The 14,166-nt window shown below is 41.7% G+C and overlaps 1 protein-coding gene across 3 annotated transcripts in view; it reads right to left on the bottom strand.

Moving 5' to 3' along the window:
- nin (ninein (GSK3B interacting protein)) overlaps window positions 1-14,166 on the bottom strand; it is a 184,346-nt gene that overhangs the window by 16,157 nt on the left and 154,023 nt on the right. For 2 of the 3 annotated variants that reach the window (XM_060829183.1, XM_060829185.1), the window contains exons 18-22: window positions 10,644-10,769; window positions 8,247-8,316; window positions 6,028-6,234; window positions 1,871-1,984; window positions 1,621-1,734 (exon numbers count right to left, since the gene is read on the bottom strand). In XM_060829183.1, the coding sequence (XP_060685166.1) occupies window positions 1,621-1,734; window positions 1,871-1,984; window positions 6,028-6,234; window positions 8,247-8,316; window positions 10,644-10,769 (631 nt within the window). The remainder of the gene's footprint in view (window positions 1-1,620; window positions 1,735-1,870; window positions 1,985-6,027; window positions 6,235-8,246; window positions 8,317-10,643; window positions 10,770-14,166) is intronic. The other variant, XM_060829184.1, reaches the window with a different exon arrangement.

Here is a 14,166-nt window from a genome sequence, read left to right as displayed (position 1 = left end):
GGGCTGATAAATGACAAGTTTTTTTGTGCCACACAAGTGGCAGGTAATGACCATCTCCATAGATGGGGATTTCTAACCATCTCCCTTGACAGTTAATAGCATTGTCATCATTAAATTCCACTTTATCAACAGCCTGGGCAGGGCGGCACGGTGGCACAGTGGTTAGCACTGCTGCCTCACAGCGCCAGGGACCTGGGTTCAATTCCCGCCTCAGGCAACTGACTGTGTGGAGTTTGCACGTTTTCCCCGTGTCTGCGTGGGTTTCCTCCGGGTGCTCCGGTTTCCTCCCACAGTCCAAAGATGTGCGGGTCAGGTGAATTGGCTGTGCTAAATTGCCCGTAGTGTTAGGTAAGGGGTATATGTAGGGGTATGGGTGGGTTGCGCTTTGGCGGGTCGGTGTGGACTTGTTGGGCCGAAGGGCCTGTTTCCACACTGTAAGTAATCTAATCTAATAAAGTAATCTAATCTAATCTAATCTCTGTTCACTATAAACCTAACTGCACCTGCCATAAAAATACAGTGGCTGGAAGAGCAGTTCAGACTTTACACATTCTGTGACTAACCTGACACTACAAAGCCTTTCCACGAGCTTCAAGTCAGAAGTATAATGGAATTGTAACCACGTAAACAAATGGCGAATATACTGAAGAAACCCAATACAATCTTGCACAAAATAGCAGGCATAATTGGTATCCAAACCACCAACTTAAACATTCATTCTCTCCACCACTGGCTCACAGTACTGTAGTATATATCATATACAAGATGCACTGCTGCAACCTGCCAATGCTTCTTTGTTAGCATCTTCCAAATTCTTGACTTCTACTAGAAGAACAAATGCAGCAAGTGCATGGGAACACCAATTTCTGTAAACTTCCTCTCCAAGTCACACACCATCTTGACTTCACTGTTACTGAGTCAAAATCCTGGAGCTGGCTACATAACAGAACTGTGGGAGAATGAACCCTCTAAATTATGCAGCCAAAATGTACTATGCACGGGATGGGATGGGCACAACCCTTAGGATGCACACATGCACAGTAATATTAAAGAGGTCGTGCAGCGTAACAAACGAATCATACATGGCAGAGGGAGGTTAGATGAAGCATTACTACAAATATACCTTTACAACATGGACTGTAGTAAGGAGGCAACTTGTCAAGAGCAATTAGGGATTGTTAATAAATGCTAGTCTTGCCAGCAATGCCTGTACACCTTGAATTAATTTTTAAAAATGTAATAGCTGACTCTACAGCACAGAAAGATATCTGAAAAACAACTCCTGCCTATTCTTTTGGTTCTGGAGCAACATGCAAATTAAGTATTTGAAGAGATGGCTCATTATGAATAAAACTGGAATTAAAATCTAGTCTAATCGCAACCATGTATCCACTGTTGATTGCGGTAAAAGCCCAATCACTAATTCATTTAGGGAAGAAAGTGTGCCACTTTTGCCTTCTCTGCTCTGTGTGTGACTCCAGACCCACAGTATTGTAGCTGACTCCTAACTACCTTCTAGGCAATTAGCAGTGACAATAAACGCTGGTCAAGCCAGGGCCTCCACATCCACAAACAGAAAAATAGCATTTTCCTTGTATTTCCTTCTCTTTCATACAGTACCTTTTCTTGTGATGTCATCAGCTGACTTGATAACTTTTGGACTTCTTGCAGTGATGTCTGCCATTCTTGTCTCAAATGTTCTGCCTGCATTTCCATAATATTCATTTTGGTTATCTGAATGCAAGCATTTACAGATGTATAGTTACAAATACATTGTAAAACAATTATTCCTAAAGAGTTGAAAGACAGTAAGCAGCCACTAACCAGTGCTCTGAATCTAATTGGAACAGTCCACATTAATGTTTCATACCTTGCCAACGCACCGCTTCACTTCATCATTCAATGCTTCTTTCTCCCTAGTCAAGTTTTCATTTATGCGCTTTAGAGCAGTGACTTCATCCTCCAATTTGTTGTATCTGGACAACTGAAAATGTGAGAAATGTATATGGACTTTTTCAACAAGAGTGGATCCATTCCAAAATGCAAATCTATTCATCACTTTCATTACACTTACATGTACCATATGTAGCATCATTGTTATGTTATTCGACTAATATCATAAAGATATGATGTCTAATTACGTTGCAGTATTTGGGGAAGTGAAATCCAATTTGGAATTTGGAATAAAAAAGACTATTATTATTAATAAATATGATTTAACAATGACTGGATTTTTGCAAAAACCCAACTGGTATACTCATGCCCTTGAGGGAAAGAGATCTGCTATCCGTATTTGATCAGGCTAAAAGGTAACTTCTGACATACAATCATGTAATTGGCTCTTAACTGCCTTTTTGAATGGCTTAGCAAGTCATCATGCCACTTGGTGATGGTAATAAATGTTAGTCATACCCACAGTCCATGAATAAATTAAAATAACATTTTTTTTCGCTAAGTGCATCAAATTTTTATTGGAGAGGTTTCTGCTGTGAGGATCAGTAAGATTTCTTGCTGTCTCTGACCCAACCTACCCTGCCCTACGGTGTCGCTCAAGTCTATCCTACTACGTACTATTCACAGAACAATTTGCTTCTCACTGGATACTCATCAAAAGACAAGCATCCATGACATTTGCACCATATTTAAGAGGCAGCTCGGCACCAGAGAAGCACTGGCATACTGGACTTCGCCAACTTGTCAAGGACATTTTTTAAAGCTGTCTAAGAAGAAGGTGGCACTGTGATTCTTGGACCTGGAGGGTCCTGTGAGAGTGGCTGTAAGAGTGGTGAAAGTAGAAATCTCACAATATTTAAGATGTATTGCAATGCCAAAGCATACAAGACTATGGACAAGTACTGGAAAATGGGATTAGTTTAGTTAAGTGGTTGCTTTTGACTGGTGTGGATGCAATGGGCTGAAGGATCTTTTTCTGTGCTATAGGCCTCTATGACTCTATGTCAAGATTAGAGTGGTGCTAGAAAATCACAGCAGGTCAGACAGCATCTGAGGAGCAGGAAAATCGACAGGAGTTGCCCAAAACATTGATTTTCCTACTCCTTGGACGCTACCTGACCTGCTGTGCTTTTCCAGCACCACTCTAATCTTGACTCCAATCTTCAGCATCTGCAGTCCTCACTTTTGCTCTATGACTATATGGTCAAGGAAGTGGTGCAAACATGAGTCCTATCCCAATGGATTGACAGAGAAGGTTGCACCACCAGACCTTGGCAGCCTGGTCCGAGGTTGCCACCCAGGTCAGCGCTAGCTCCGTGATTTAGAGGAACAGCCTGCAGTGCTACAAGAAAGTCAATTTCTTTCTGCTCGACCAGGTCAAGTGTCACATTGACCCCACTACTATCTCACACTCACTCTCTCAGCAACTGTACCAACCTCCCACCAAGGATTTCTCTCGACCACTTTCACTGATGCCTACAACATCTTCCCTGCACTTACACTCAACAATATCCCCTACCCTGGCTACCACAGCTCTAACCTTGCATGGCCTTTGTGCTGCCTACTAATTTGGGACACCTCACCAACTTTCAACTCCCTTCAGCAACATTAATAGCTGTGCCAGCCATTTTCACCACTCTCAATGACTCCCCATCTCTCATTCAAGAAGAAGACATTCATTAACAGGGGCAGTATCAGGCCAGGACAGGCTGAGGGGGGCTGGACATTAGGCTCCGCACTTCAAATCCTGGCCATTGCAGGAGAAGACTGGAACTAGTCCTGAGGGGATGCAAAAACCATCCATGACCCATCAACAAGTAAGTACTATTACAACTCTCACAACCTTGCTGTCGGTGTCATTCATGGCAAACTACTTATAACCAATGGCCACAATGTTTTCTCTCCTCTTGTCTTGCAGCTACCACCAGCATCTTCACCATTACTGCAGTGAAATGCCCAGCACCCCCTGACCCTCCTCCTTGGCCTCTGAGGACAAGCATATTGAGGCTGCAGAGAAAGCATTGGCAAGGCTGCCTTCTGCACCAACCAACTGTTCAATGTAGTCACCTCAGTGGGAATGTCACGGTTAGAAAGTGTGGGAGCACAATCTGGTGAGGTCATCACATTGCAGCTTTTCAGCTGGCTGAGAAAATGCCCCAAGATGCTGGCACGTGGAGAACTGCCCAAGACCGGGTCCTTGCTCACCACTTGCATCATCTTCCCTGATATGTCCTATTCCACTGGCAGGACAGACCCAGTAGAGGTGGCAGCACAGTGTTATACAATTGGGGGAGAGTTGCCCTGGGAGTCCTCAACATTGATTCTGGACCCCATGATGTCTCATAGTTTCAGGTTAAATATGGGGAAGGACACCTCCTGTTGATGATCATGTACCATGCTTCCTCAGCTGATGGATCAGTCTCCTCTCAATGTTGAACAACACTTGGAGGATGGAAAAGGAACAAAATGTACTCTAGGTGGGGGATTTCAATGTCCACCACCAAGAGCAACTTGACAGTAGTATTAGTGATTGAAATGGTTGGGTCCTAAAGGACATAGCTGTGATACTGGGTCTGCAAAAGTTGGTGAGGGAACCAACAAGAGAGGAAAACAAACTTGACCTCATCCTTACCAATCTGCCAGCTGCAGATGCATCTGTCCATGATGGTATGGTAAGAGTAACCAGCACACAGTCCTTGTAGAGATGAAGTCCCACCTTCACATTGAGAATCATTTCCATCATGGTGTGTGACTAAATGAGACAGACTTTGGACAGATCTAACAACTCACGACTGGGCATCCATGACGCAATATGGGCCATCCATAGGGCCAGAATCGTACTCCAGCAGAATTTGCAGCCCCATGGCCTAGCTTATCCCCACACAACCAATACCATCAAGTGATCCCAGGCGATCAATCCTGGTTCAATGGAGAGTGCAGGAGGGGATGCCAGGAGAATGCCTAAAAATGAGGTGTGAACCTGCTGAAGCTACCAAACTGGACTACTTGCATGCCAAACATCATAAGTAGCAAGTGATAGACAGAGCTAAGCAATCCCAAAATCAATGGATCAGATCTAAGATGAGCAGTCATGCCATATCCAGTTGTGAATGGTGAGGAACAACTAAACAATTCTCCACCTTCTCAACTAGGAGAATAATAAATACTGGCTAGTCAGCGATGCCCACATCCCACGAGTGAATTAGACAAAAATTACTATTGTATGTAAGAAATGCAGCAACACATTTGTATAGAGCAAGCTCTCACAGACATCAATGTGATGACTAGACTTTTCTGTGTCACTGATTGAGACATACAAATTGGCCAGAACATCTTGAACAATTTTTTTGTTCTTTAATATAGTATCATAGGAAGCTTTATGTCCAACTGAGGGAGCTGACAGAGCCTTGTTTTAACATTTCATCTAGAAGATGATTATTCAATGTTGCACTGAAATATTTAGACTTAAGTGCCTCCATTTTTAGTCAGACGTGAGCCCACAATTTTCTCACTCAGATAGGAGATTTCATTAATTTAATCAACCTGAAATAAGTGGAATTGGGCATCATCAATACTAAACATGGAGTGAGGTGTTTGTGTTGAGTTAGGTTAGAGGTCCATAATTGGCAAGAAAGATGTGAAGGGCCATTAAGGTGAATAGATGCATATCGGTCGATGTGGAGAGTATAAGGAGTCAGGGTTGGTGGTGGTGGTGAGTGGGTATGCATGGGTAAGATGTTTAGAAATTACTTTTCAAAAGGTTCCTCATCAAGAATATGGTTCACAATTGTGAGAACCCATGAACCATGAATCCTTAAAATTCATTCCCTGCAATTGAATTGGCCAGGTCAGGAGGCAGAGTAGAGTATTCTGTTTCACACCAGCCTGCACCCTTAACGTGCCACAATGAAAATAGGCAGAGAATATTGTGTAGATATTTCTGAATAGGGAATGAGGTGATCCACTAAAGGCACTAGTTCTCTGCTGAATTTCACATTGTTCAATGAAATGGAAACATTTTAATGATCATAAGAAATAGAAGATTAAAGTTAACAATGAAGAATTTAATCTTACATGGCCATTTTCAATTTCTTGCATTATGTGCATCTTTTCTTGTTCACGTTCTTTCTCTAGGTTCCCAGCCCTTTTCTCCTTCTGGCGAATTAGTTCAGCCAACCGCTGCTTCAATTCCAGTACATCAGCTTGATTCTTTGAGTTTTTGTGGCAAAGATCTTCATTCTCTGCATCTAGCTTTTTGTTCTGGGATCTCAGCTCTGCCATCTGTTTTGTGGCACCATTTGGAACAAAAAGATTTTCAGAGTTGCAGGAACCTTCATTTCTTCAAATTATTACTACTTATATATGTCTCAGATAAAGGAAACTGCAAATGTTCCTGCTGCACAGTGCTTTAATCATTTGGAATTAGAATTATTTATAATTAATAAACATTAATAATTAATTATTTATAATTACCAACAAATTATCAACATATGGTCCTGAAATGGAGTGTCATCATCTTCAGAGCAAACTCAGTGACAACAGAACAATAGATTGATATCTTCTTACACATTGAATTTAATTTGACGATTATGAACATTGTGGACTATATTTCCTTGCTAGTTCAGTATTAGCATATTATGTATAAACATATTGATGCTGATTTATTTTCTCTCTTTGCTGCAGGGTGTCTTTTCAAATAAAATCTGTATCAGCTGATTACTTCACAACCATCAAAATGCCTGAATGTTTATTAAAATACATTAGTGAGAAATTTGTCCTTGCCTAAGCTCTCTTACAACATAAAAATGACATGTTTCAAAAGGGCTTCACTGACTTTTAAGTGCTTTCAGAGGCACTGAACCTCTGCTGGGCATGATATAAATGCAAATTTGTTCTTTCTTTAGTGGAAATATGGCAAACCATTATGATTTATCCCAGCTTTCTGGTTGCAAAGTTATTTGAAACAACTTACAAAGAGTGACAAAGGCTGCAGAACACAGAAATAAAAAGCCTTTAATCTTATCGACTCAAGGGAACAGAATCCTGGTCTTTGCAGTTTGACCTCGTAATTCAACAGCTTTAGTCCTGGTGTCAGTCTATTGAATGTGTGCAGCACCCACCCCCAAGCCATTATATCCATCCTGGACGCCAGACTGTAGCTGTCTGGTCAGGAAAGCTGGGATATTGTCCAACTTCTACACTATTTCAGTGGCAGGTGAATAAGTGGGGATGGGGTGTTTTTTTAAAATGGTGGTAACAGACAGTTGGGGGTGGGGGGTTGGGTTGGGTTGGGGGGGGTGGGGTTCCACAGGAGGTTTCACTGTGTAGCAGTCAAAATTAAACAGGACATTTTCAATTTTAATATTCCAGGCTCAGGAGAAGTGGGAATGCTCGTTTTGAGCATACAAAAATATAATACAACATTTTTCTCAGATCTCCAGCATTCCCTTCATAGTTAGACAACTGAATCCATGATAATAACAGTTGGCAAAAACTTATGCTCTTCTGTGAAGGAGGTTTGTTGGTTATGGTGGTGGGAACTTTGTCAGGTGAAAGACTGACCGGAGTTGGGCGGGGGGGGGGAGCAATTAAGATCTGTGGTGAAAAAAATCCATGGATAGTAATTTCTGCTGTCCCTTCTATTTAAGGCCCTAAAGTGTTAGATCAATGGCCTCTTAAACAGCCTCAATCTGTCACTGTTGGTATATTGTAGCAGCTTGCTGGGAGTACGCTGTGCAGCATACAAGTAAAGTAAACCCTGATATGTATTGTTTGATGACTCCAAGTGAGAATCCTTTGTTTAGAGGCACATGATGCCTGTAAGAGGGTCTGCGATCAGGAATTGAGGAATGGGGGTTTTGGGTCCACTGAGGGCCAGCTGTTAATCTTGCTGTTGACTCCTCTACAGCCTCAGTCTATGATTATTAACCCTAACTCAATGGATGTTGTTCCAGCAGCAGTTACAGCCTCCAAAGTGGTGCTGTTGTTCAAAAGAACTGTTGGCTGTTGACTGGCTGGAAAGTCTTTGTTTGCACTCTTTCCATTCCCATAAAACGGCCCCTTAATCGCCTCCCAACTGCTGATTTGAATGTATTACTGGGCATATCTTTCTTTTTGAAAAATATGAACCTGAGACCCCATCACAAGATTCTACCTGATGTGGTGCAAACTGGTCATTTGCAAACTAATTTCCAAACCAGTGTTCCATGGCTCCTGAAACATCTCAACTTATGCATTTAATACTAAACAATAAATGGATAATTAAACTTAAATATATAGGTATAATAACTTGCCTGGTTGTTTAGAAGTTCTATAATTCTCTGAGCAGTTATTTTGTCATCCTGCAAAATCTCCACTTGTTGCCTGTAAAGATTCAGCCTTTTAATATTGTACCTTAAACCTTAGTCTCACTAACTCACCTGACAAACAGAAGATAGATATCATATTACCAACAAAGTCTGCAATTTTATACATTGATTTTCTATTTGTGCTATTTGTTTAAAACCCTAACAATAGTTTCAACGAAAAATATTGATTAATAATGCTTCTTGACATCGTTTGACGATGAACATGACAAAACCAGTGGATATGTATGAGGGCTTAATCACGATTTTGTGAATGTGACTACATCAGATTGTCATTTGACTAACCTTAGCACAGTTTTCCCATGTTGGGATCCCATGCCAGTTGTTAGTGAGGAGGACCTTGCATGATTGACCAAGTTGTGTTTGCTGACATCATGTCCTGGTACAATATCTGTGCATCGTGCAATCTTGTTGATGTAGTTTCCATTTAATTCACATCAGCATGGCTGAGGTTCAGAATGGTATTGCAATGGGGTAGGACTTCTGCTTGATGCCACAAATTTTCCCAATCAGAATGCACTTCCATGGGAGGTTATTTACAATGCACGGAGAGTTCCTTCTCTCTGAGAAGGAACACATTTCTGTATGAACAGGGCAATCCCCCAAGGTGCTTCAGCAACCCTGAGGATGGCCTCCAATGAAGGCTTTCAGTGGGTTGTATTAAACTTGAACTGAAACAAGAGGAGACTGCTGCAAGATTCCTTCCTTGACTGGGAATACGATAGGTGAAAGGAGGTGAGGGTAAGCGTGATAGGCCAGAGAGGGGGTGGGGGCAGAGAGGTCGGGAAGAAGATTGCAGGTCAAGAGGGTGGGGCTGAATCCGGGGGTTGGGACTGAGTTAAGGTGGGGGGAGGGGAAAAGAGGAAGCTGGAGAAATCTACATTCATCCCGTGTGGTTGGAGGGTTCGACGATGCTCTTCACCTCATCTCCTCCACTTTCCGCACCTCCACCCTTGAACCCCGCCCCTCCAAATCGCCACCAGGACAGAACCCCACTGGTTCTCACCTACCACCCGACCAACCTCCGGATACATCGTATCATCCATCGTCATTTCAGCCACCTCCAAATGGACCCCACCACCAGGGATATATTTCCCTCCCCTCTCCTATCAGCATTCCGAAAAGACCACTCCCTCCGTGACTCCCTCATCAGGTCCACACATCCCACCAACCCAACCTCCACTCCCGGCACCTTCCCCTGCAACCGCAAGAAATGCAAAACTTGCACCCACATCTCCCTCCAAGGCCCCAATGGATCCTTCCATATCTGTCGCAAATTCACCTGCACCTCCACACACATCATTTACTGTATCCGCTGCACCCGATGTGGTCTCCTCTACATTGGGGAGACAGGCTGCCTACTTGCAGAACGTTTCAGGGAACACCTGTGGGAACCCGCAACAACCAACCCAACCGCCCCGTGGCTGAACACTTTAACTCCCTCTCCCCACTCCGCCAAGGACATACAGGTCCTTGGCCTCCTCCATCGCCAGACCCTGACCACACGACGCTTGGAGGAAGAGCGCCTCATCTTCTGCCTAGGAACCCTCCCACCACACGGGATGAATGTAGATTTCTTCAGCTTCCTCATTTCCCCTCCCCCCCACCTTATCTCAGTCCCAACCCCCGGATTCAGCACCGCCCTCTTGACCTGCAATCTTCTTCCCGACCTCTCTGCCCCCACCCCCTCTCCGGCCTATCACCCTCACCCTCACCTCCTTCCACCTATCGTATTCCCAGCGCCCCTCCCCCAAATTCCCTCCCCCCTACCTTTTATCTCAGCCCGCTTGGCACACCAGCCTCATTCCTGAAGAAGGACTTATGCCCGATTCTCCTGCTCCTCGGATGCTGCCTGGCCTACTGTGTTTTTCCAGCACCACATTTTCCAACTCTGGTCTCCAGCATCTGTAGTCCTCACTTTCTCCTAGATTGAAATGTAAGCTTTCTCCCTCTCAATGGATGTTGCCTGACCTGATTTCCAGCATTTTTTGGTTTCAGTCATGAAATTATTATTGAATATCATTAAAAACCCATCTGGTTCACTAATGTTCTTTCGAGAAGGAAATCTCCAATCTTTATCTTTATCTGGTCTGGCCTTTATCTAACTTTTGACTTGTATCGATATGCTTGACTCTGAACTGCCCTGTGAAAGGCTTGGCAAGCCACTTAATTCAATGGCCATAGGGATGGGCAACAAATGCTGGCTTTGCCAACCTATGCCAACCTATGAAAGATTTTTTTAAGAAGTCATTGAACATACTGAATTTTGTGATTTTAACTAAGTTAGATTTTTGAGGACCTCTATTAGACTTTACAGTAACTTACTTTAATTCCTGTTGTACTTCATTCAATTCTATGATTTTCTCATGATAAACCCCTTCTTCCTCCCTCAACGTAGCCTTTTGATCCTTTAAGATGTCATTTGCATCAGTGGGTTCTTCAGATTCACCACTGCAGAATAAAGAGTAAAAGCTGAAATACTTTTGAGTTTAATTTTGTCAAGTTAGGAAAAGAAAGAAAGGAAACACAGGCTGAAAGAAACGGGCAGGAACTGGGAAAAAAAAAGGATGTTTATGTTCAATGTTTGTAAATTCAACTTTAGCTGTCATGAATTGGGTCTCAATGCTTTGGAAAGGGTACAGAGGGGATTTGCTGGACTGTTACCTGGAATAATAAATTTCAGTTTTGTCGGGAGGCAACGAAGCTGGGGTTGTCATCCTTGGAACAGAAAAAACTAAGGCATGAGCTAAATGGGACTAGGTCAGAGTCGGATGTCTAGTTGGTGGGGATGAGTTGGACTGAAGGGTTCAATCTTCCATGCTGTTTAACTCTATGACTCTGTTTAAAAGGGGTGCTTGAAATTATGAAGAATTTTTATAGATCAGAAAAGGAGAAACATTTCCACTGATAGGAGGGTTGGCAACTTGAGGGCACATCATAAAGATGATTAACAAAAGTTCCAGAGAGGAGTTAAGGAGAAATTTATTTACATAGCAAGCTTTTCATATCTGAAATGTGCTACTTCAAAGGAAGTACATTCAATCATAACTTACAAAAGATGATTTGAAATATACTTTAAAAAAGGGGGAGAAAAGGCTAGGGAAAAGGAAAGCGCAGTGGAACTACATAAAACATGTAACAGTACGGCACAGGGAACAGGCCCTTTGGCCCACCATGTCTGTACCGACTGTGATGCCATTCTGAACAAACCCCATCTGCCTGCACATGGTTTATATCCCTTTATTCCCTGCTTGATCACATTACTGTTTACATGCCTCTTAACCAATGCTATCATCTTTGCTTTTATTACCCTCTGTGGCAGCGCATTCCAGGTACTTAGCAACCTCTACATAAAAAAACCTTCCTTGCAAACCTCCCTTAAACTTTTCCCCTCACCTTCAACTATCCCCTCAGGAAAAAGATTCTGACTATCCAACCTATCCATGTCACTCATAATTTTATGTAGAGATATCGAGTCATACAGCACAGAAAGAGGCCCTTCGGTCCAACCAGTCTATGCTGAAGATAATCCCAAACTAGTCCCACCTTCTTGGTTCTGGCCCATATCCCTCCAAATCTTTCCTATTCATGTATCCGTACAAATGTCTTTTAAACATTGTAATTGTACCCGCATTCAGCACTTCCTGTTACACACCAATCTATGCTTCATCTTGGTAAATCTCTTCTGCACCCTCTCCAAAGCCTCCTCATCCTTCATATAGTGTGGTGAACAAGACTGCATACAATACTCCAAATGTGGCTTAAATCAAATTTTAGAAAGCTGCAAGATGTGCTAAAAGCCTTCTTTACATTCAATTCACATGTGTTGCTACTTTCAGGGGGATATGGACTTGTACCCCAAGAACCCTTTGGACACCAATATTCCTAAATGTTTTGTCATTTACTGTGTACTTTCTTCTTGCATTTGGCCTCCCAAAATTCATCACCTCACACTTGTCCGGATTAAACTGCATCTGCCATTTCTCCGCCCAACCTTCCAAAAGATCTATACTCTGCTGTACCTTTGATAAACTTCCACACTATCTACAACTCCACCAATTTTTGTGTTGTCTGAAAACTTACGAATCAGACCACCTACATTTTCATCCAAATCATTTAAACATTTTACAAAAAACAGAGATCCCAGCATTCCCATGATGGACCTTGTCAAATGCTTGAGTCAAGTCCAACTAGACAACATCCGCTGCTCTAACCTCAATCATCTTCATTACTTCTTCAAAAAACTCAATCAAGTTTGTGAGACAAAATCTTCACCGCATAAAGCCATGCTGACTGTACTTAATAAGTCCATTCTTCTTCAAATATGAGTTAATTTGGACCGTAAGACTCTTCTCCAACAATTTCCCTAACACTGATGTAAAGCTCACTCGCCTATAATTTCCTGGATTAACCCTGTTGCCCTTCCGAAAGGACAGAATAACACTGGCTGTTCTCCAGTCTTTTGGACATTGCCTGTGGCAAACAAGGATCCGAAAATCTACTTCAAGGCCCAAGCAATCTTCTCCCTTGCCTCCTTCACTATTCTATGATAGTTCCGATCAGACCCTAGGGTCTTATCTACCTTAATGTTTTTCTAGAAACCCAACATGTCCTTCTTCTGAATATCAACATGCCCCTGATTATCAACATATCCCTTCCTCATCTTACCATTATCCATGTCTTTATCTTTAGTGATGACTCCATCTCTAACATTGGATCTCTTAATCATGTGGAATGCCTTTGAACAAGGCCACCCTCCCCAACTCACAACCACATCTAAGTACCCACAATCAATCCCATGCAGGTTTGCTTGCTTTGTTCCCCTGGAATGCTGTCCATGTCTTTCTTACCATGGACATAATTGGCATATCTGATTAAATGTCCCCCAAGATGTGCTGCAAGTTTGCAATGGGAAAGGACATTAAAATCATGGAGTGATGTAGATGCATACATATTGACAAAAATATAAAAAATAGAAAAGTTGAAATTAAAATTGGTACATTTGAAATATTTGCCATTTTAGCTGTATATTTAGATATATTAAAGAACAGTCATGGCCTTAACTTTAAGGCAAGGTGTGAACATGCAAATGAGAAAATGGCATAGAACAAGAGGGTCACACATGCGGTACTGCATTTCACCTAATGATGCAATAAACTAAAACATCAACATTCACCATTCTGTCATGCTTTAAGAATAATGCAGAAAGTGGTGCATTTTATAGAGACAGTATACCAGCAAACAGTTTTATCATAAAGAAAAGCTCTTTCCCATTCTGAAATATGCTTTGAATGAACACTTGATGTAATCTTGCATTATGTTTCTGCATGCAGTTTATATCAATGTTATTTCAGTTAAGATAATTTAAAGTTATCCATTTCAGAGATTCATCAATTATAAGTATGCCCTCTTCCCATGATCATTTAATTCAGAATACTAAATTTGCATATTCCAACTCTTTGCAGTACATTTGGACAGGAATATATGTTATAGATTACAATATGAATATTTGCTCTTAGGAACACAGATCCATCAACAAAAGCAACAAGGTTGTAATATAATGATAAATGCTCATAAATTTTGGTAAAATTAGCACTAAAAGCTAAAATATAATTTTGAAGGAAAATATTAATCCTCAATCCCAATCCTTCAATTTTAAAAATAAATTCATTTTGATTAATGCAGCTATTTTAAATAAAATAGCTTTTTTTGTTCATTTAGAAAGTTCAAACATTTTTTGAATGTAATGAAGAAGCTCCAGAGAAAAAAAATATTGTCCAAGTCTCCCTTCTACACTCAAATAGTCAACAGAAGTTTAGTTTACAATATTCACCAAAGATGCATTCAC

This window comes from Hemiscyllium ocellatum, chromosome 8 (assembly GCF_020745735.1).
Source record: "Hemiscyllium ocellatum isolate sHemOce1 chromosome 8, sHemOce1.pat.X.cur, whole genome shotgun sequence".
NCBI lineage: Eukaryota > Metazoa > Chordata > Chondrichthyes > Orectolobiformes > Hemiscylliidae > Hemiscyllium > Hemiscyllium ocellatum.
Note: the sequence above shows the minus strand (reverse complement) of the source record. Positions and strands in the feature narration are given on the sequence as shown.